Raw genomic sequence first — 19930 nt, 5'->3', positions numbered from 1 at the left:
GTTCCAGTGTTTTACTACCCTCCTAGCGAGAAAATTCTTCCCAATATCTAACCCAAACTTCCCTTGCCACAACTTGAGAACATTGCTCCTTTTTCTATCATCTGCCACCACTGGGAACAGTCTAGCTCAGGGGCGGGCAGTTATTTCGGGCAGAGGGCCACTTACTGAGTTTTGGCAAGCCATAGAGGGCCGAATGACAGGCAGCCAGGGGCAGCTAAATATTAATTTTCTAAATTTTTAGGGGCCCAGTGGGCCAGATAAAATGGCCTGGTGGGCTGCGGGCCACATTTTGCCCACCCCTGGTCTAGCTCTATCCTCTTCGGAACCACCCTTCAGGTAGTTGAAGGCTCCTATTAAATCCCTCCCCCCTTCCCCCCCAGTCTTCTCTTCTACAGACTAAATAAGCCCAGTTCCCTCAGCCTCTCCTCAGAAGTTATGTGCACCAGCCCCCTCACCATTTTCATTGTCCTCCACTGGACATTTGTCTACATCCTTTCTGTAGGGGGGGGACAACCCTGGACACAATAGTCTAGATGTGGCCTCAGCCATGCCGATAAGAAGGAAATAATCATTGCCCTCAATCTGCTGGCAATACTCCTACTAATTCAGCCTAGTATGCCTTTAGCCTTCACAACAATGATGCACTGTTGGCTCGTATTCAGCTTATTGTCCACTGTAACCCCCACATCCTTTTCTGCAGAGCAGCTGCTTAGCTAGTTGGTCCCCAGCCTGTGCATTACTGTCCAGTAATGCATCAAGCAGTTAACTAGAAATTGCTTCATTCAGTGCACCAGTCATGAGTAACAAATGACCTTGAGTTAAAATAGTTAAATTTTAAATTCTTACAAGAACAAGGTTATGGTTTGTTGTAGCTACTACTTAGCAACATTCAAGGTACATCTGAAACGACTTTTTCAGGTAAGCAGATTGTCCTCAAGTTATCTTCACAGATACTGAAAAAAAACAACCCCTCATTAACATTAAGGTAAAAAATTCTTAAAGAACAGGCACATGTAAATAGATGTTATTGCATTGCTTTTAAAATATATATATTGCAGTAAACTTGATTGAAAAATTATTTTTCAGAGAGCCAAGCAACATTACAGAAGTATACAAAGAGGCAGAAAAAGAAGGTAAGATCTGATCAGACAGCTCTCCACATATGAAAAAGATTGACCTATCACATTGTAAGTAGGAGATTATTCCTGGCTTTAATTGTATTTATGTCAAATTTTGGAAACATTCATAGACATGGCATTGCTAAAGACACTGATCAACACAGACAAAACAAAGAAAAAAGCTTTGGTTTTGTAAAATGTAAAGTTATTGTGTTCCTATTCCAAGTGAATGAATTAATTTATTGTTTCAGGTGTATAAATCTCTCCATTGTATTTTGTAGATGATAAATGAAGATAAGGTTTTCATTAAGATATTGAAGCTTTTCTGTCTTTATAGGAGAAAGAAAATCTGTATTTCTACTCTCTTGCCTGTGACTTCATTAACCTTAATAATCTTTCTTTTATATGTTAGTCTTTCTCCATAAACCATGTTCAATAATCTCCATATAAGAAGTATATCTAATTCAACAATGCTATATGAAACTACATCCGGATGACGAGTTTGATGAGAAATCATAGATTTTAATGTCCCTTAGTGTCACTCCCGCTGTCCAGCTTAAGAAAATATTGTCCTAGTTCAGCAGCCAGGACAAGAGTATGATAATATATGGTCTGAATGAAAGAAGCAGACTAGATCAGTGATTCTAATATACATTTCATTGGCTAGATGTACACCTTGCTGGGGTCGTTTGACCCTAGTACTCTTTTCTGCCATGGCAGGGGGTCGGACTCAATTATCTGCTCAGGTCCCTTCTGATTCTAGAAACTATGAAACTATAAGATACAGTACCTGAATATACTTTAAGCCTCCCTATCAGACCAAGATTCTGGATAATACATCCTCAGGAAGGATTTTGATTACGCATTTCCAATCAATTGACAAAAGTTTTTTGCTTGTGGGAAGTAAACCACAGAGAAAAGCCAGATGTTAGGGGCTAAATTTTCAAAACCTGGGCTTCTTTATATACACACTACAACAAAACACCAGTGTCCGTGTCAGAAACAGTATGATCCAGTTAGCAAGTGCTGATCCTACTGAGAAATTTGACTGATTCAAGTTAGGTACCTCATATTCCAGCAAGGTTCACATACAACTGAAAATGTGAAACATGTAGAAAAAATGAATATTTAGTCGTACATATTTACAAGTTCACTTCACACTGGGCTCAGATTAGTACCATCACAAAATATTGGGGTAACAGAGCTTTTTAATGAACATTTCAAACATTGGGGAATTGCCTCAGAAAATATAATTGTTCCATGACAGAAGTGTACAGAGGTTGCGAAACAAATTTAAAAAAAACCTAGGGATGGAAAAGGTTCTGCTATCTCTTATTTTCCTCTTAGATCTTACGAACTGAACACCTAAGAATTTATCAGATTGCCTTTCCAAAGGCTCCTCATCAGGGTTTCCTTCACAAGTTTCCTCCATCACAGCATAGGATATACTCAGATTTCCATAGTAAGGAGATTCCCTTTTCTTTGACAACCCTCTGTGTTGGGACACAGTGGTAATATCCTCTGCCCATTTGTGTCTCTTGGCTTTCCCAAGTCAGGATGATGAGCCAATACAAAATTGAATAGTAAATGCTGTAAGCATTTAGAAACCATTATTATAGACACTTCTGGAAAAAATGTCTCTCTCATAATTCCTGTGGAAATGTATTATTGCATTATTTCCACCTGAAAATACTTGCTTATCTTTCTCATTGCCATCCTGACAGCTGCTATATTAAAAGTAAAGAAGTTTGCCAGATGTTCAAGTGGAATCTACATTAAAAATGCCAAATAAAGCCCAAGAGGTAAACAAAATGTCCAGTTCTTCAGATAAGTTGTTTATTTTGTTTTGGGTGGAAATGTCTCTCAAAGACTTCAGACAGCAGGCACTTCAGAAACTAACTGTCTCAAAGAGGCATAAAAACTTCCATAAGCAACAACCTACTTCACCTATGAAAGCTCATACTTCTCTGAACCACTTAGTTGTGCTGCCCCACTCCACCTTCTGCCTGAGTTCAGACTAGCACAGCTAGCTTCCCCTCTCTACCATACAGTATTTCAAAGAAGTGAATTGTTGAGCTTTTTTTTAAGTTAAATTGTGGGTGATACCAGTCTGTTCCAAACTCATGCATTTGTAGTTCCCAGAAATAGAAAATAGTTCTTTGAAAGCTTTAATGCTGTCTCAAGTAAAGTGGGGATAACACAAATCACAAACAAGCAACTTAAGAAGACTAGCTTATGCTAATTAGAATATGTACTTTTTAATACATAGTAATATTGCCACTCCTCTTAATTCTCATAGAAATTGCTTTTGGAAACTGCAAACAAACCTGATACTGTACTGAAAGTTGTTTTTTACTTATTTATAGTATACTAACATCCAACGGGTAAGTAGGTAATGTAAAGATATGAAGAGAAAGCCCTTTCTCTAAAAGAGCTTCATTCTAAGAAGAAACACAAACAAGATCAGCATTATAGGTCTTAGGGGAAGATAACCCCAATACAAGAGACAGGAGTACTCCCATGGCAAAGAGCCAGCCTCTGACTCCTACCTCAGAATATGAAGCTTGGTCAAGGGAAAGAAAATGAGATCTGGGTTCATATAAATGTCCTGTGTAGCAGGCAGTTTAACTTGGTAGAGTCCAGAATGAGGTGAGTGCAGAAGTGCATCCCATCTAACCTATGTTGCCCTTGAGAGCCTTTGAAGTTGCTTGTGGCCAGAGGAAATTGAAAAGTTAAAAGATGAGACTGATGCATTGTTGCCCACAGTATTTTACTTGCTCAATGCTGCCCAGAAACTAGCAAAGATTGGAGACTACTGGCTTAAAGGATAGGTACTCAAAAAGATGTGGGATAAATGCAGTTTATTGGTTGGTTCCACAGTTTCCTATACTTATCACACCTCTGCATGTGGCATTCATGTACTTTAGCATGCATATATTTCATGCACGTGCATTTTCTCCTTCAGTATTGCTATAGCTTGTATTCTGACCTCATGCAATCAGGGATTGTGACAAGATCAGGGCACCATGACACCCCCTGGTGGCCTCTCGCCCTGGCCCCTACTCCAGCTCACCAGGGTACCCTCCCTTTCTACCTTGCCTGCCACATCTAGATGTTATTTATAAGGTTTTTGGAAGCTGCTCCCAGAGCAAGCCCAGTCTAGCTCCGCCTTGCCTCTCGGACACTACACAGTGGCCCTCCTGGGCCCTATTAGTGCTTCAAGTCACCAGTTGGCTTATGGGCTATTCATGGCCTCCTTCCACCCCTGTAGCCGCGTCCATGCCTCAGATGTTACTAGAAGTTGTCCACTGGGACCTCTGGTCTATCCATCAAACACTCCCATCAGTCTGGCAAACCCCAGGCCCTGGCAAGTCTCTTCTTTACCTGAGCCCCTGGCTTAGCTTCCTCCCCTTCCACCAGGCTTTGGCCCTCACATGCCTCCTATGGGTTTTGTCTCACTGCTGCAGCTTTAGTTCTCCACCCCCCTCTGCTAGCCTTCCAGGGTCCCTGACCCAGGCTTGGGGGCTTTAGTTTATTCACAGCCCTCTGGGTCCCCAACCCCAGGGTAGGCTGCCAGATACAGGCTGAAGTGGAAAGGGCTAAGGCCAATCTTATTACACCAGCCTTAGCCCCCTGGGGCCCTGACCCCAGGTGAGGCTGCCTGATACTGAGTGCCTTTCATGGTCTCCACACCTCCCCTGTAGCCATAATCCGGTCCTGCAGTTAGCCTAATTAGAACATAAACACAAATACAATGGCTGTACAACAAACTTCTTCCCACACTGAGTCATTACTTTTCTGTAAGCTATAAGCTGCCTTCAGCTCCTTCCTTGCAGCATTCTGGGATAGCTTGGGTGCCAGTCAGTCCATCTCTTGCAGCCATCTTGCTCAGAAGCTCCTCTCCCTGCAACCTGCTGGGCCACACCTGGTTTTAGCCACTAGCCTTATGTGACTCCAGAGCCCCACGTCTTCCTGTCAAGTGGCTCTCCAGCCACCCACAGAGGTTTCCACTTTGACCTGGTAGCCAGCCTGCTCTCCTTTGCTGCAGCTTAGCCCACCTGCTTGCAGATTCTACTTCTGGGCTGCCTACATGTCTGCCCCTTAGCTGCTTACCATGGGGCAGCTAGCTCCTGGATAGTCACTCTCCACAGTTAGCTTCTGTCCCTGTTGCTTCTGGCCTGCTTGCTTCATAGCAGCTAGCTTTTGCCCAGCTGCCAGCCCCACACAGCATGCTTAGCCTGCTGCAGCTTCCCTTTAAAACAGTGGAGCCCAATCTTTTTGCCCCACAGAAGGCAAAAGGAGGCATGGCCTACTCTGCCCTGGCTCTGTAGGAGGGAAGGAAGTGTGGCCCAGCCTGGCCCTGCAGGGAGAGGAGGGAAGGGGGTGTGGGCTGGCCCTGACCCACACAGGTTGCGGGGAGAGGGAGCATGGCTTGGTCCCAAATGCATCTTGCAGGGGGGTGGGATTTGAAAGCAGAGGACAGCGGCATGCCAAATTTCCTGACCCTACATTGTGCTAGGAAATGTGCCTATAACAATAAGGTGATCTATTGTTTTGCTGTTGTAATACATATTTGCCATAAATAAATATGAGTTTGTTTGATTACCAGGATGCTGTGATTAACCTGAAATCCGTCAGAGAACTGGGCAAGCAACTGGGTTTTGAATGGACGATTGTTGCTAACGAGTTAGGATTCAGCAGAGCAGAAATAAGCCAGTTTCATTTAGCTACCGTAGAAAAGAAGATACAAGCACAGAAAATGCTGGAATGCTGGTAAGTTGCTTGAAGTGAGAAAAAAGTGCAGTTCCGCAATAAATTAGTTTCATTTGTTGTTTTACACTCCAAGGGAAGACAGCTCTGACCTATATGACTGTGTTTAACAGGATTATCTTCTTCTCCAGTGAATGTTTACCTGGTATTTGTTGCAGCCTTCCCAGTATACTGCTGCATAGAAAACCATTCTTCAAGCTAACTCAGTCACTGGGTCCCATATACTACCAAGCTAGGAACTGGGTAGGAACTGTTTCTAGCTCTGTGATATCAAGACATTCTCCCAAGCTGAGATTTCTTGTGTGACGTCCTTTGGCATGTGGGACATTGCCACCGTAGACCCCCAAACCAGTGACAGAGATTTCCCAGCTTTTCTTCAAACCACTTACATGTGCTAGGCTATGGCTGCTTTTGGCTGCTAGTCTCACCCTTTTAGCACAACGTGACAGGAAAGAAAGAAACTTGGCCCCAGCAAAAGAAATTCTTAACTACACACACTTTACTTTGAAAATCACTTGAATCCTGAGAAATGCTCACCTCTAGTCTGCTGTCACCTGCCACAAAGCTGAGGTTTTCAGGCTGAGTAATGTGTTATAAACAAGCAATTGATTGGTCTAAGGACATGGGCAGACAAGGTTCTTTGGATACATGTGATATTAGTTGGTCTAATACATTAATAAAATTATTAGATAAATTATAATACATCATTAATAAATGAATAAATTAGTTGGTCTAATAAAAGATATTACATCTACACAAAGAACCTTGTCAGGCTGAGCAGCGTCATTCCTGCCCTCTCCTTCAAGTCTTTCTTGAATGTAATAATGATCGGCCCTTACCCACAGGAAGCTGCTCCTATGTTGTTGTGTTCTCCAGTCATGCATTCCACTGGGAACTCGCCCTTCCTACAAGCCATTTTGGGGAAAAAAAGGGGTGGGGAATAATCAAAATCAGTAGCCTTAGACTGAAGCTTTTGTGGATTCTTAGTGATACCCTTCTTGAGTAAGACAGTTGTCCTGAACGAATTCCAGTAGGCTGCCCTCGGTGGGGTCTAGATATATGCAACAAATAAAAAGTGGAGTTCAAAATGTGAAACAGACATACACCACTCTGTCACCATGTTCATTAAAGTTTAAGCCAGTATTTTAGTAGCAAAATGTCAAACATGCAAGAAGATGAGATGGATGTGTTTTCTAAGAGCAGATAAGATCATTATGAATTGTGTATATCATGAGCAACTTTCTCTCTTTAAATCATGTACTTATTATTCTCTTCTCTACATTTCCCTAGCATCCTCAATGTGCATATAGGTGCCCAATAGCAGGTAACATGCCTAAAATAACAGGGAACCCAAAAGAGATTAAAAATATAAATGTGCTCAATACAGTATCTTGAGGCTTTTTATTCTTAAACGCCTGTGGATGATGTAGTTATCGGCCAAGCTATAGTGATTTTGGGTGTAGATAGGTGTTCAATTCAAGCACTGCAAAATTCTGGGAGGGAAAGGGAAAGTGAAGTACTATGGGATACTGAGGCCAGCCCGGTATTGAGAGAAGTGAACATACAGTTGGTCATGGTAGAATAAAGGAAAGACAGATCTTCCTAGTGGGAAGTGCTTTTTTTGCACAGAGCTAGTTCTGTCCTGTGAAAAACTCTTTGAACATCTGTATGCAAGTAGGCTATATATTGCCTGTTCATATCCCTGGTTACAGCTTGTCAAAGATTGGTCTGATCCATCTTATCAACCAGCTGCACAATGTAACTTGGTGGATCTTACATAGAGATGGTAAAATAAATGAGATTTATTCACTGGAATAACCCTTTTTCTAAATGGAATTTTCCTGAATCCCTCTGTAATGTTGAATGCTCAGCTTCACTTCATAGATTGCATTAATTCAATTGCAGCGAGCTAGCTCATATCCGGTTCTTGCATGAGTGACAAAGCAGGGTGGGAGGATTATTTAGCCACAGTTGCAGTTCTTGGAATCTTGGGCATGAGAAGAAGAGAGGGCATGTAACTGTCCTGCTGAGAGAGAGTGCTCACAGCTGGCTGCAAACCCAACACAGCCTTTTCTGCTGGTACACAAAAACAGTGACCTGTCAGAGCTTTCAAATATGGAGGAAAAAGAAAGAGGCACAGAGGGAGAAGAGAGGAATAGGAAATAAAGTAAATGAGGAAAAGGATAAACGTGGACAGATGTTTAATACATGACCAACTTTATTTTGGTGCACTTGGAACCTGAAAGGCACCAGCAGGATAAACAATTCAAAAACTAGCACCAGAGGCCCCAGAAACAGGTTTTTAGGTCTCACAGTTCCAAGGAAAGTTGGATTATTGTCTAAAGCAAGAACTGTATGAATTGCCAGGAGTTAAAAATAGGAAGATTAGCTAGTAAAGGTTACTTTTATCATGCCAAAGTACCAGGCCTGGATTAAAATCTATCTGGCAAGCAGACAATTGGACGATGTGCCCAGTGGTCTACTGCTCCTTCAAGGCTATCTGCTGGCTGCCAAGTGGCAGAGAAGCTTTATTTCGCTCTGTAGAAGGGATGATTTTGAGTGCAGAAGCACACCAAGTCCTGCCCACAAAACTTTCCACAGTGTGCAGCAGAGTCCACTTAAGTCTGTGGCACAAACAGGGGATTAAGGAGCTGCCAAACAAGGAGGAAGAAGTTGCTTAATTGCTTCAGCCTGGACACTGCTTTTCCATGTAATCAGCCATAGGTGTTTACAGGCTGAGCCCACAGGAGGAAGTCCCATACAGGCTCAATTTCAGGAAGTGCCTTTGATACTGAAATTACCATGATTTGACAAATGGTTTGTGCCATTTGCATGATCTCAGTAGCTGCTCACAGTACCCACAGGCATCATAAGTGGCTAGTATTACTGTACCCATTAAACCAAAGGGCTTTACTTCATTCTACTGTTTCCACAGTGTGTTTTCATGGTAGCAATATTTCCTTCCTTTGGTATTAAGTTTTGTCATTAATATCATCAGGTCTTCATTAGGCTCAAGCCATCCAAGGACTGTATTTTGGTCATTTTGATTTTTAAAAGTGATGAACATCCAGCAATGTCTGCAGAAGTCTGTACTTGGTAGTACAGAAAGCCAAACCTGGGTTTGTATACTTAAGTATGAACTGAAGAGCTGAAGTGCAGAGTATCCTACTTTGAAAAAGGTGCCTAGGGATACTAAGACTACAAGTGGTGCAGCCCCACCAGAGAGGAATTTTCCTAGTATAAATACATCCCCAAAGGTTAACCCATGCTCCTTCACAGTCCTCTGTAGGAGCGTAGAAGTCAGAAAGAAGTCAGGGTCTGAAAGAGTATCTTGTCTTTTGGGGAGAGAAAATACTTGGCTTTTTTTTAAATATGGCATACCAGTTGGTATACTTCTTCAAGTACCACTTGAGATGATTCAGTTCAAAATCTGGCAATATAATAATTGGTTAAACATGGTGTTGTAACGCTTGATGTTACAAATGCAGGTATGAACGAGCCTGGGATAAAATTAACAAAACCAAGATCCTTCAGGATGCCCTGGAACGAGCTGGAAGAAAAGACCTGGCTGATAAACTTCGGTGCCTACACTGGGGACATCAGAAATTAAGTAGAAGAGTGGAGCTCCCTTCTGCTTTCCCCTTTCTCATCACTGTGCACAAAACCATCAACAACAAAGAAGGGCTTAAGAAAATTAATGAACTTAGTCGCAAGTATCCCTAAGGTCCACCTGTCAAAACACGCTCTTTCATTTACACAACTAGAAGTGAGGCTTATTTTCATACTTCTATAGAACTTTTAATATTTGAGCACTTGATGAACATTAATTAATCCTGGATCCAAAATGTAATTATGTTGAAATGCCCACTTATAAGAAATCCTTTTAGGTGGTTCAAGCTATGTAATTAATTGGTGAAATAATTTGATCTGCGTATTATTGATTTTGAAGCCTCATGCACACAAGCTAAAAGAGCGCGATGATTTAGCACACAAACTAGAGGCCAATTAGTTATTATGAACTTGTCAGTTATTTACTTATTAGTTAATGAACTATGTATTTGATATTTATTTTTCTTCTCAGGATATACTTTTCCCTATGGACTTAAGAGTACAGAATATTCAAAATTCATTATTTGAGTTGTGATGAATTACCAAAATTGCATGGTGTTACTTGTGTTCTTTGGCTCGTGGAAATTTATGTAGTTGGGTTACCCAACCTAAACCTAATTTAGTCTTCTTGTGAAATGTGTCTTGTGTGATCAAATAATATTGGCTACAGGCACATTCTGCTAATATTCTTTTCTTATGAAAAGGAAGGAAAGGTGCGAACATGAAAGAATTAAAAAGTGATTCTAAATTAAAAAACCAGAACTGAGTGAATTCTTTTTCCACCATTGGCCCATCTTGACAGGCCCTATAGAAAATTATAGCATAAATGTTCTATTTTTTAAAATATACTTGGAAGCATTTAGACTCAAACTTGTTACTTATGTGTGTTTACTCACATATTTTCCCACATACAACATGCACTTGCCCCTGGAAAACAGCTGCTGAATATTGCAGTGCAAATTATATGTGGGAAATAGAACAGTTTCTGCTGGTTATGGGCAAAAGTGAAAGTAAAATCTGCACACAACTCACGGAGCAAAACGATAAGCAGGCTCTGCTCTCTAGGTGCTGCTACTCTTACTACAAAAAAGATCTTTTTTCTTCATTCTGCTTTTCAAAAACAAGGTGCATACTACATTACAGGGCATATATGCAAAAATTTGGTACATATATGTGTGCACATAAACAAATCAATTGGATGTACAAACTGAAGATTATGTCAGTATGGGAAGTCTAAATGTGTGAGAAAACAGCACAGTGTTTCTACACAACAATTTTCTTTGTTAAAATAGGTTGGCATTTTCTTGATCTTGTATCTCCTCCAGCAACATGAACACTTTATAAAAATGTAATTTAATAATAAATCAATTCTGTTATAATGTGAATTAAAAGTTAAATTGTCCAGTTTGAGTCTAGGGATTTAAAAGACTGCATAAGTAAGGTTTAATACTTCATTTTGGGAATGGAAGGATGAGTGGGGAACACCTATGTCAACAGTTAGACCTTGATTCAGTATGCAGTGCAGATCTAACCCAAGGTAGCTTGTGTACTTGCCTGCACCAGCTTTGGGTTAGATCTGCACTGAGATGTGCAAAGTAATGAGAAACCTCTTTCTCATTTGCACTGATCCCCCCTGGGGATCTTCCGAGCTCAGGTGGCAGCCTTTTCTGAGAGGGAGATCTCTGCAACTGTATCTACACATAAGTTTCCAGTCTTAGCTCCTGCTATGAGTTCTAAGGCAGGAGTGAATAGTCTAGTATTCGACTTTATTACAAAATAAATTTAAGGGAACTGATGGAACAGAACATGTAGCCGACCAGTTCCAAACTAATCCAGCTCCAGTGACTGAAAGTTGTTACCATCTGATGACCATTAGCAATCTAAAACCAGTTCCTGCAGGCTGTATTTGTTCCCCACCTAAATGGCATCAGAATTTTAACTCAGAAAGGGGCCAAGGACATCAAAATGAGTGCTCTCTTCCTGTTTCTCACATCAAGATTTAAGGTACACTGATGGAAAAACAGGAAAGCCTGCACTGCCTGTGCTGTGTCTATATTGAGAACTACAGGCTGATAGATGGGCAATGTCCAAAAAATAAACAAACAAAAAAGACTTAAAATTTGACATGCCAGGGTGGGCCAGGAATTCCAAAAGCCACATAGAGTTTAACAAAAATCCTGTTACATGATCACAGAAGAATACCACAGATTTTTTTCAATTCTTGATGTCTAAAAAAATGCCTCCGTTTTATTTAACTACACAATTACAATCATAATTTTAATGCAACATCCACATTAACCTCCTTCTTCAAAAGATTTAAAATTTTCTACATGTTTAATCAGTGCCTCCATCTCTGCAGACTCCAACAACCTGTTGATTAGTTCATCCAGGGCCTCTTCACCAAGCAGAAATTCCTATAAAAAGAAGGAAGTATCATGATTAGCAGAGAACAATAATATTTCTATAATCCTTATCATTCAAAAAATAAGAAATTCCTGGAATATAATGTGCATGGCGTTGGATCTTTATGCATCAGCTTGACATTTTTGCATTACTCCCCTGGCGTAAAATTAGCATGGAGAGGTATACAGCTGCCTGCTTTTGGCAGATGACTGAAAAAATACCACAAGTTCACACAGCCTCCTCTTGGCACTAACAAAAGGAGTGAGTAACATCATTTTGCCAGGCCTTCATTATTGCCTCTTTCAAACCCCACTGCCAGAAATAGTGAACTAATCTAGTAAGAACTGATGGAGAGGTAGGTTATGGTAATACATAAGAAACGACCAACTCAGTATCTTTATTCATACTGAGTAGTAGCTTAAATCCATAAGAAGGGTACCAAAATCTGACCCCAAATAAATAAAAGGACAACTTGGTAATCAAGCAATACATCTTACTGGGCAATCTTGTTTACAGAACCCAGCCTTACTCTTCTTCCCCCACATTCTTCTGATATTTGTAATTACCCTCACTCCCATGTCATGTTTTAAGGTAGTCTGTAAACGCTCCAGCACTCACTGTACTCCTCTGAGTTCTCTTGGTTGCCAAGACAACTGTTAGGCACAAGTAAATAAACACTATCTGCTCCATGATGATAGCTACTGTAAATCTTAAAACTTACACTACAAAAGTGAAGACAAACCTTAAAATGCAAAACCAAACTCACTCTTCAAGCCAGTTGATCCAAAACTCACTCAAACATTTAACTGATGCAAAAGTTCCCAGCCAGCCCTGTGCAGGGAAGCTGTACAGCCTGGAGGTGGCTGGGGACTGTCCTAGCTGCTACCTGCCCCAGCAGCAGATCAGGGCAGGGGGCTAGGACCTGCCTCTCCCCTGCAGCTCTTTCCAAGCCCTGTGCCCCTGATCAGGAAGCCAGGGCCAGGAGCTCCCTGCTGCCAGGACAGGGGGACATTGTCCCCACCCCAGCAACAGGCAGCCCCTCAGCTAGCACCAAGGGGGAGCCTAGAGCTCTCCCCAGTGGCAGCAGGAGCCCACTGCAGGGCTGCAAGGGCCTGGGTGCAAATCTACTCCTTAATCCCCACATGTGTAAACACCTACCCCAAAACCCTTACTCAGCAGTGTCTTACTGCATAATAAACCTAGGTTAAAGTAAATGCATGTATAGACACACCCAATATGTAGTAACACTGTCCTCATGTTGCACATGTTCAAAGGAAAAATTAATTGCATGTAGAATTTTAATCAGAATATAATTTATCATTTGAAAGAAAATGGAAATAAAACTTTCTAAGGTGATTTGGAAGGTCAAAAAATTGATATTTGTCCTTTTGCCTTTCATTCATAACAAAGATCTTGAAAGATTTTTTTCAAAATAAACTTTTCTACTTGCTTTTTACCCTACAAATATCAGGAATGTCACTCCCCTCCTCACTTTTCCTGAAGTTCTCAAGAAAGAATTATGTGCTTCATCTGTCCTTCTTGCAACAGGAAAAAGTACTGTATAAACAAAGTTAGATCTGTGGTTTTTGCCCCCCCCCCACACTTAATAATATATTTGTGAACAATACAGAAAAATACCATATCTAATCAAATCTTAAATTAGATTTCTTTCTCTAATCAGCATAGGATTAAAAGCCCCTTGTTTTAGATTCATGTACAAAGGGGGAGGGAGGAGGGAGCTAGCTGCTGTGATTTTGACTCTGGCCCTGAGTCCAGGTCAGGGCCAGAATCAGAGCCACAGCCGCCTCCTGCCCCTGCCTCCGCCTTTCTCTGCACCTCTGCCACCAACTCCAACCCATTTTCCCCTCCTTATTGTCAGGCATGGCTCAGCTCTGGTTCAGGCTGGATTTCCTCCTGGACACAGAGCACATGGAAACTCTCCCCTGCCCAGCAGATCAGCAGCTGCATTGTCTGCCTGGCCTGGCAAGGGCTGAGCTTCCACATGTTGTGCTTCAGGATAGCCCTTGCAGTGTCTCACTGTAAGGGAGGAGGGAGGGACAGAGGCTATGGAAAGCTGGGGAAGGGGAGGGTGCCATTGCCAGGGGAGCAGGAAGGCTGCAAAAGGGAAAAAGTGGAGGCTAGGCAGAGGGCAAGAGGGCCAACTGACCCCATCCACCTGACCCTCCTGGGGATGGGAGGGGGACAAATTCAAGACAGTCCTCCAATAATTGAGATTCTATACCTGGAAAATTAAAACATTCATAATTTTTCCATATATTGAATACAATTATTGGGGAGACACCTTCTTAAATTCAGGGTCAACTTAAGATCTGAGTAACTACAATAGTATTCTTAGAATGCCAATCAATCAAGAAATAGGAAGTTTCTGGAATATCATTTGCATGAGGTTTTTGTCCCCCTTTAATCGTATAATTTTATAATATAATGTTTACCACAAGTTCTGAAAACATTTAAGCTTTCTCAGACTAGAACAATAGCTTATAATTTATCATGTCTTCTTGACCTATTTATTAATCACTTTCACAAGTTTACATTTAGCTTTCTCCATAAAAATTTCTGTATGTGCACACAGGTTTATCTTTGAAAGGTTTTACATAAATTATAATAAAAAATACCTTTATATTTCGGACGTCATATGAGATCCTGTGGTCAGTGACTCTATCCTGTGTGAAGTTATAGGTACGAATTCTCTCTGACTGGGCTCTTGTCTCCAACTGTGCAATGACAACTTATATTATTTCTTGAGTTTTAAAATTTAAAATCCTTTAAAACCAGCAGACAAACGTTTTGAGTTAGACTCCAATGGATCAACCTTTTTTGTGCCTTCAATACTGCATTTACAGCCTCATAGATAATTTGCTGGATTCAGGCCTATTCTTTCTGTCAAAATTCTGTTTATACTACAGACCAAGTTTACAGACAGCCTCCAGCTCAACTTTTCTGTACTGGCTATAGAGTGGTAACATGAGTCAAAAGTAGTTTGAAAAGCCTAAATCAGCACTCATAGTTTCATAGTCTCTAGGGTCGGAAGGGACCTGAGCAGATCATCTAGTCCGACCCCCTGCCATGGCAGGAAAGAGCACTAGGGTCAAACGACCCCAGTAAGGGGTCACATCAGTTGACATGGCCTACCCATGATTTAGGTCACCTGAGCAAAAAGCTACTATTTTGCAGTAAGTCTTAGGGCATGTCTATACCTCTTTCATGTAAGGCCCAAGATTGCTGCCTGCTCACTCCCAGATCTGCCTACTCATTCCCTAGCAACTGGATTCCCAAATGGCCAACTCAGATAGTTCCAGCCCCACTGTCAGGGCCATCTAAGCTAGACAAGGCTCCATCCTATTGCTAAGTTTTGGCTCTGGTAGAGCAGAACAAGTGGATGGGGTTTGTTCCTCAGCAGCAGTCCTGGGCTTGGTAGCAAAGATGTGACTTGAGTAGAACCATGCACTGGAGAAAAGTATATATAATATACTTATATGGCAAGCCTGATCCTGCAAAAATGTATGCATAACAGTAATGTATGCATGAGATCCTGCAAAAATATATACATCTGTAGTCTCATAAGTAAGTAAACTCAGCCATGGGCAGAAGTGTTTAAAGTCTGGGGCTTGTTCTGAAACCCACTGATACTGACAGGCAAGTTGACAAAAACATACAAAGCCAGGTTTTTTAAAAGACATTTAAGCTCTTAAGGTCTAGACAGGCATTAGACACAGAGAGAGAGGTGTTTAAAAAAATCCCACTGGGCACATGTGTGCATCTTTAGATGCCTAGAAGCTTAATATCTGGCCCTTCATCACTAAAGAAAGTGTAACATGCAGTTTTTGCTGGCAAAAGCAGCCCTGGCTAAACTAGTTAGATAGTCTCTGTTATAAGTCACCAATATCTAATGCTCATATTTCCTATGGGGGATGGGGGAACCAAAAAAAACAAACCAACCCTTTTTACCTGAACCTTTCCTTCCACAAAATTTCATTTCAAAAGGTCCTTTATGGGGAATAAGAAAATATTTTTTCTCCTGTAAAGGAAAAAAAAAATTCTCCAGCTGTTGCCACCCCAGAATTTAAAATCTCCCATTCTGAGTAAATACCTTTACAATGACCACGAAGACTCCCATAGTTTTAGTTAGATCAGATTGTATGGATGCAAGTCCCACTAATGAAAATTAGAGTGGGCATACTACTCATAGAAGCAGCACATTCAGTACTGAATATAATACAACAGACACCTGGTAAAGGAGTTAAAATCTTGGCTAAGAGAAATGAACACAGGTGAGTAAATAATGCATCTGACATTTGGAGTCCTCTAGTGGTAAAGGATGGGAGTTACAAGCAAATCTCAGTTTCCAAACTGAATTTTGAGTACAAGTTTTTAGAGTTGTTGTTGTTTTTTTTTTTTTTTTTTTTTTTTTTTTTTTTCCCCAATGGAGGATGAAATAGTGAAAATTGTTAGAGAAACTGGTACATAAGCAGCTGTGGGAGTACGGACTGGCACCCCAGACATTCCCTTTCCAGGCCTGTGCTGCAACCACCATTGTGCAGAAACATGTTTCCTGTTGTGCGGTCTTCTTTGGGCGTCATTAAACTTGCCGTCCTTTTTGCACAGCAGCCCAGCTGCAGTAGGAGGGACAGACTGCCATACCCACAATAGATTAAAAGATTCATAGATTGTAAGGGGCTGGAAGGGACCTCGCAAGATCATCGGGTCCAGCCCCACCCTGCACTAGGTAAGAACAACAACTGGGGTCAAGTGACCCCAGCAAGGTGACCGTCTAGTCTCCTCTTGAAGATTTCCAGGATAGGTGATTGCACGACCTCTGGAGGGAGTTTATTCCAGTCTGGACAGCCTGACTGTGAAGACATTTTTCCTAGTGTTAAGCCTGAAACAGTCTTCCAGGAGTTTGTGGCCATTACTCCTGGTTTTCCCCAAGGGTGCCCTGGTGACCAGTTGTTCACCGAGTCCTTGATGTATTCCCCCAATACAGCAGTAAGCAACTACCAAATCCCCTCTCAGCCTTCTCTTTTTTAGACTGAAGAGACCCAAGTCCCTCAGCCTTTCCTCGTACGGCTTGCCTTGCAAGTCTCTGATCTTATGGGTGGCTCATTTAGAGTTTTCTAGAATTAGAGAAGCTCTTGAATGTCAGATCTACTGAAGAATGTTTTGCATTCTTGCTTACCATTGATCCAAAAAAAAAGAGATCACCCTAAGAAATCCCTACCTCTCTCATTATTGCTTTTGAACAATGGAGAAGTTAAAAAATAATGACCCGTCAGATGGCTGAAAAATAGGAAGATTTGTTTATATCAAGAGCGGTTTTATTTCTTACGTGCACATGGAATCCTATCAGTGACTCCATTTTAGAACAATTTAGAAAGTGAATCTCAGTACTTGTTGGGCCCAATTCTCATTTACATAAAAATGTCTTCCTGCCAAAGAGACCATACCATGGGTGTTAATTACACAAAGCTCTGTCTTAGCTGATGTACAACTGTAATTATACAAAAGCTATGTTAAGGCTCTGTTCATTGTCAGAGCACCATGAACTAGCCTTGGCATACATGAAACTCAGATCCCTGCTTAGCATTACAACATGTGATTCTCCCTTTTGGGTATGCACTCCTTTATAGAAAACTAACCTAAACACATGTGCACCCATGTATGTACACACGCGCGCGCACACGTACACACGCGCGCACGCACTTTTTGGTCACTTGCCAAAACCAGAACCCGCCCCCACGTACAGCACAGTAATACACTTCAGTGACAGAAACATGTTTTCACCTGTAGTTTTCTGGCATTCTGCATTTGGCTTTGATTCCTCTCAATGATCTGCTGGTACAGTTTAGCCCTCAGTGTCTGCAGAGCTTTTTCCTTATTCAATTGCTGTGATCGCTCCTGCTGGCACTCGACTGTTAGTCCTTTATGAGATTCAAGAGAACATTGATAAAATCTCCATTATGCCAAACAGCAAACAAACTAAATTAATCCTGGAATTCTGAAACAAATTAAACCTTCTTGAGCTATTCCTTTTTGCTTTTAGGGCCTGTCCACAAAGGCAAAAGGTGTATTTTTTTAATACTCACTAGCTCCAAGCATTTTAGTAACTACACTCTAGAAGCCTAGTATAGATGGGAACAGTCTGACATTTTGATGCTACAGGTGACCCCTACGGAATTTTTATATGATGATTGCTGGACCACATTTAATCATGATGCTGCTTCAGGTGGTGCCTTTGGGAGTCCAAAGTCCACTTCCACTAGTTGACACAAGTGGAAAATGCAGCTTGTTCTGCCTACACAAATGAGTTTGAAATGTTTTAGCTTCCAGGTTTTAAAAATACAAAGCCTTCTCACCACCAAATCCTATATTTAAACATACAAACAAATGAAAGCAAAACTAGTGAGACATAAAAATGTAGAACTAAAAATATTAAGGTAATTGTATTAGGGCTTTCATTTTAAAATAAAAGACATTAGTTTACTCATTCTAATTAGTATATGATTTTATTTCCAACTTGGTTTCTGGAATGAAAAAAAGCTTAGAGGAAAGAAACATTCTATCACTAGACTCTCACAAGCTCAAAGTTAGGACTTCCTAGGCCTCCAAATACTAGAAGCTATAGCGGAAGAGGAGTGTAAGAGGAGCCAGAGACTCCTATTACTTTAAGGGAGAAGCCATAGCAAGTATGTCCCCAGTTGGAGGAAGAGGGTGAATTCTGGGCTAGCGGCAGGGGAGTAGGCAGCCAGGGATGCATAGGCTGCAAGTGCCTATTGCGGGGCTAGTAGCAAGGGCACTACTACAGTTCAGCCAGAGAAACAGCAGTAAGCCGCTTTGCAGGTTAAGGGACATACCTGCAGCCCATCAAGAGAGCTCCTGACTGGAAGAGGAGGAGCCCAGGGGCTATAAGCCTGGCTGCCCAAGGCAGAAAGGGAGTGCAGCCCTGAATTCTCCAAGAAGAATATTTCCTGCCAGCTCAGGCTGGTGAGAAGTGGGTGCTGTAGGTCGTCGAGTACTTCCAGGGCTGAGACAGCCAGTGAGTGGGGAAGGTGGCTTTGGCAATGGTTTGATGACCCAGAGCAGTAGCTTTGAGTGTCTCAGTTTAAAGCAGTTACTTGGATTTTGTTTTAGTTTTATACTGGAGGACTGGGTGTGGCCAATAGAGGCCACAGGGCTGCTGGAGGGGAACACCAGGTTTTGAGCCCTGCCAGGAATACGGGTATGAGACAGAAGCAGGCTGAGGCCAAGAGGGCCAGGGCCTGAGTCCAGAGTAGGCAACTGGATTGGCTGGAAGCCAAGAGGGCCAGGGCCTGAGCGCAGGGCAGCCAGAGGCCAATGGAAGGCTGAAACTAAAAGGCCAGGCCAGAGCTAGTGGACCTAGGCTACCAGTCTGCAGCCAAAGTAACCTGTAGGCTAAGGCTAGGAAGGCCGAAGCCCATACAGGAAGGTGACTGAGTGACACTCATAAGGCGTGAGCATGGCTATGGGGGAGGCTGGAGGTCACATTTAAGCCTCACAGCCCTTGATTAAGGGCCAGTCTGGCCACAGGTGGTAACCATTGGCTCATAGTGCCAGCCGGGCACCAGGATGTCTGCCACAAGAGACACCCATAGAGAACTGTGCAATTTTTGGCTAATGGGCAGAGGACCCAACAACCACAAGAGATCAGTCAGGCTGCACTGGTGAGAGCACTGTAAGGCTCACGGGCAGCCTCCCAAACAATATCGAAAGAACAAGACATGGCAGGTGAGATAAACAGAGGAGGTTATACAGAGAACTGACAGAATGGACAGGATTCGGGTGGCCTCTAGGGAGCACCATGGCTGCCCCAGGGCCTGTCCTTCCACAAGAAGCAAGACACCAGGATCAATCTTTTCATGCTCTATTTGTATATGATCCCCAATTGTATATGCTCCCCAACTTGCTATGTGAAGAAACAAGGGCTTAGGCCAGGGGTGGGAAAAATGCGGCCTGCCAAGCCATTCTATCTGGCCTGTAGGGTCCCTAAAAAT

At 42.0% G+C, this 19930-nt stretch overlaps 2 protein-coding genes across 9 annotated transcripts in view; one reads left to right on the top strand and one right to left on the bottom strand.

Moving 5' to 3' along the window:
* Positions 1-10572, top strand: part of WBP4 (WW domain binding protein 4) — a 67916-nt gene extending 57344 nt beyond the window's left edge. For 3 of the 5 annotated variants that reach the window (XM_019524132.1, XM_019524129.1, XM_019524128.1), the window contains 4 exons: positions 1087-1133; positions 2843-2920; positions 5728-5891; positions 9377-10572. The gene's annotated coding sequence lies outside the window, so the exon portion shown is untranslated. Of the gene's footprint in view, positions 1-1086; positions 1188-2842; positions 2921-5727; positions 5892-9376 lie in introns of all 5 variants that reach the window. The other 2 variants (XM_019524130.1, XM_019524131.1) reach the window with 2 other exon arrangements.
* A 480-nt stretch (positions 10573-11052) lies between these two features.
* Positions 11053-19930, bottom strand: part of MTRF1 (mitochondrial translation release factor 1) — a 24118-nt gene continuing 15240 nt past the window's right edge. For 3 of the 4 annotated variants that reach the window (XM_019524124.1, XM_019524123.1, XM_019524127.1), the window contains 3 exons: positions 17703-17839; positions 14537-14635; positions 11053-11911 (listed from right to left, as the gene is read on the bottom strand). In XM_019524124.1, the coding sequence (XP_019379669.1) occupies positions 11792-11911; positions 14537-14635; positions 17703-17839 (356 nt within the window). In that variant the 3' untranslated portion in view covers positions 11053-11791. Of the gene's footprint in view, positions 11912-14536; positions 14677-17701; positions 17840-19930 lie in introns of those variants that run through there. The other variant, XM_019524125.1, reaches the window with a different exon arrangement.

Source organism: Gavialis gangeticus, unplaced genomic scaffold (genome assembly GCF_001723915.1).
Source record: "Gavialis gangeticus isolate Ggan-Ray unplaced genomic scaffold, GavGan_comp1, whole genome shotgun sequence".
NCBI lineage: Eukaryota > Metazoa > Chordata > Crocodylia > Gavialidae > Gavialis > Gavialis gangeticus.
This window is presented reverse-complemented; position numbering and strand designations above follow the sequence as displayed.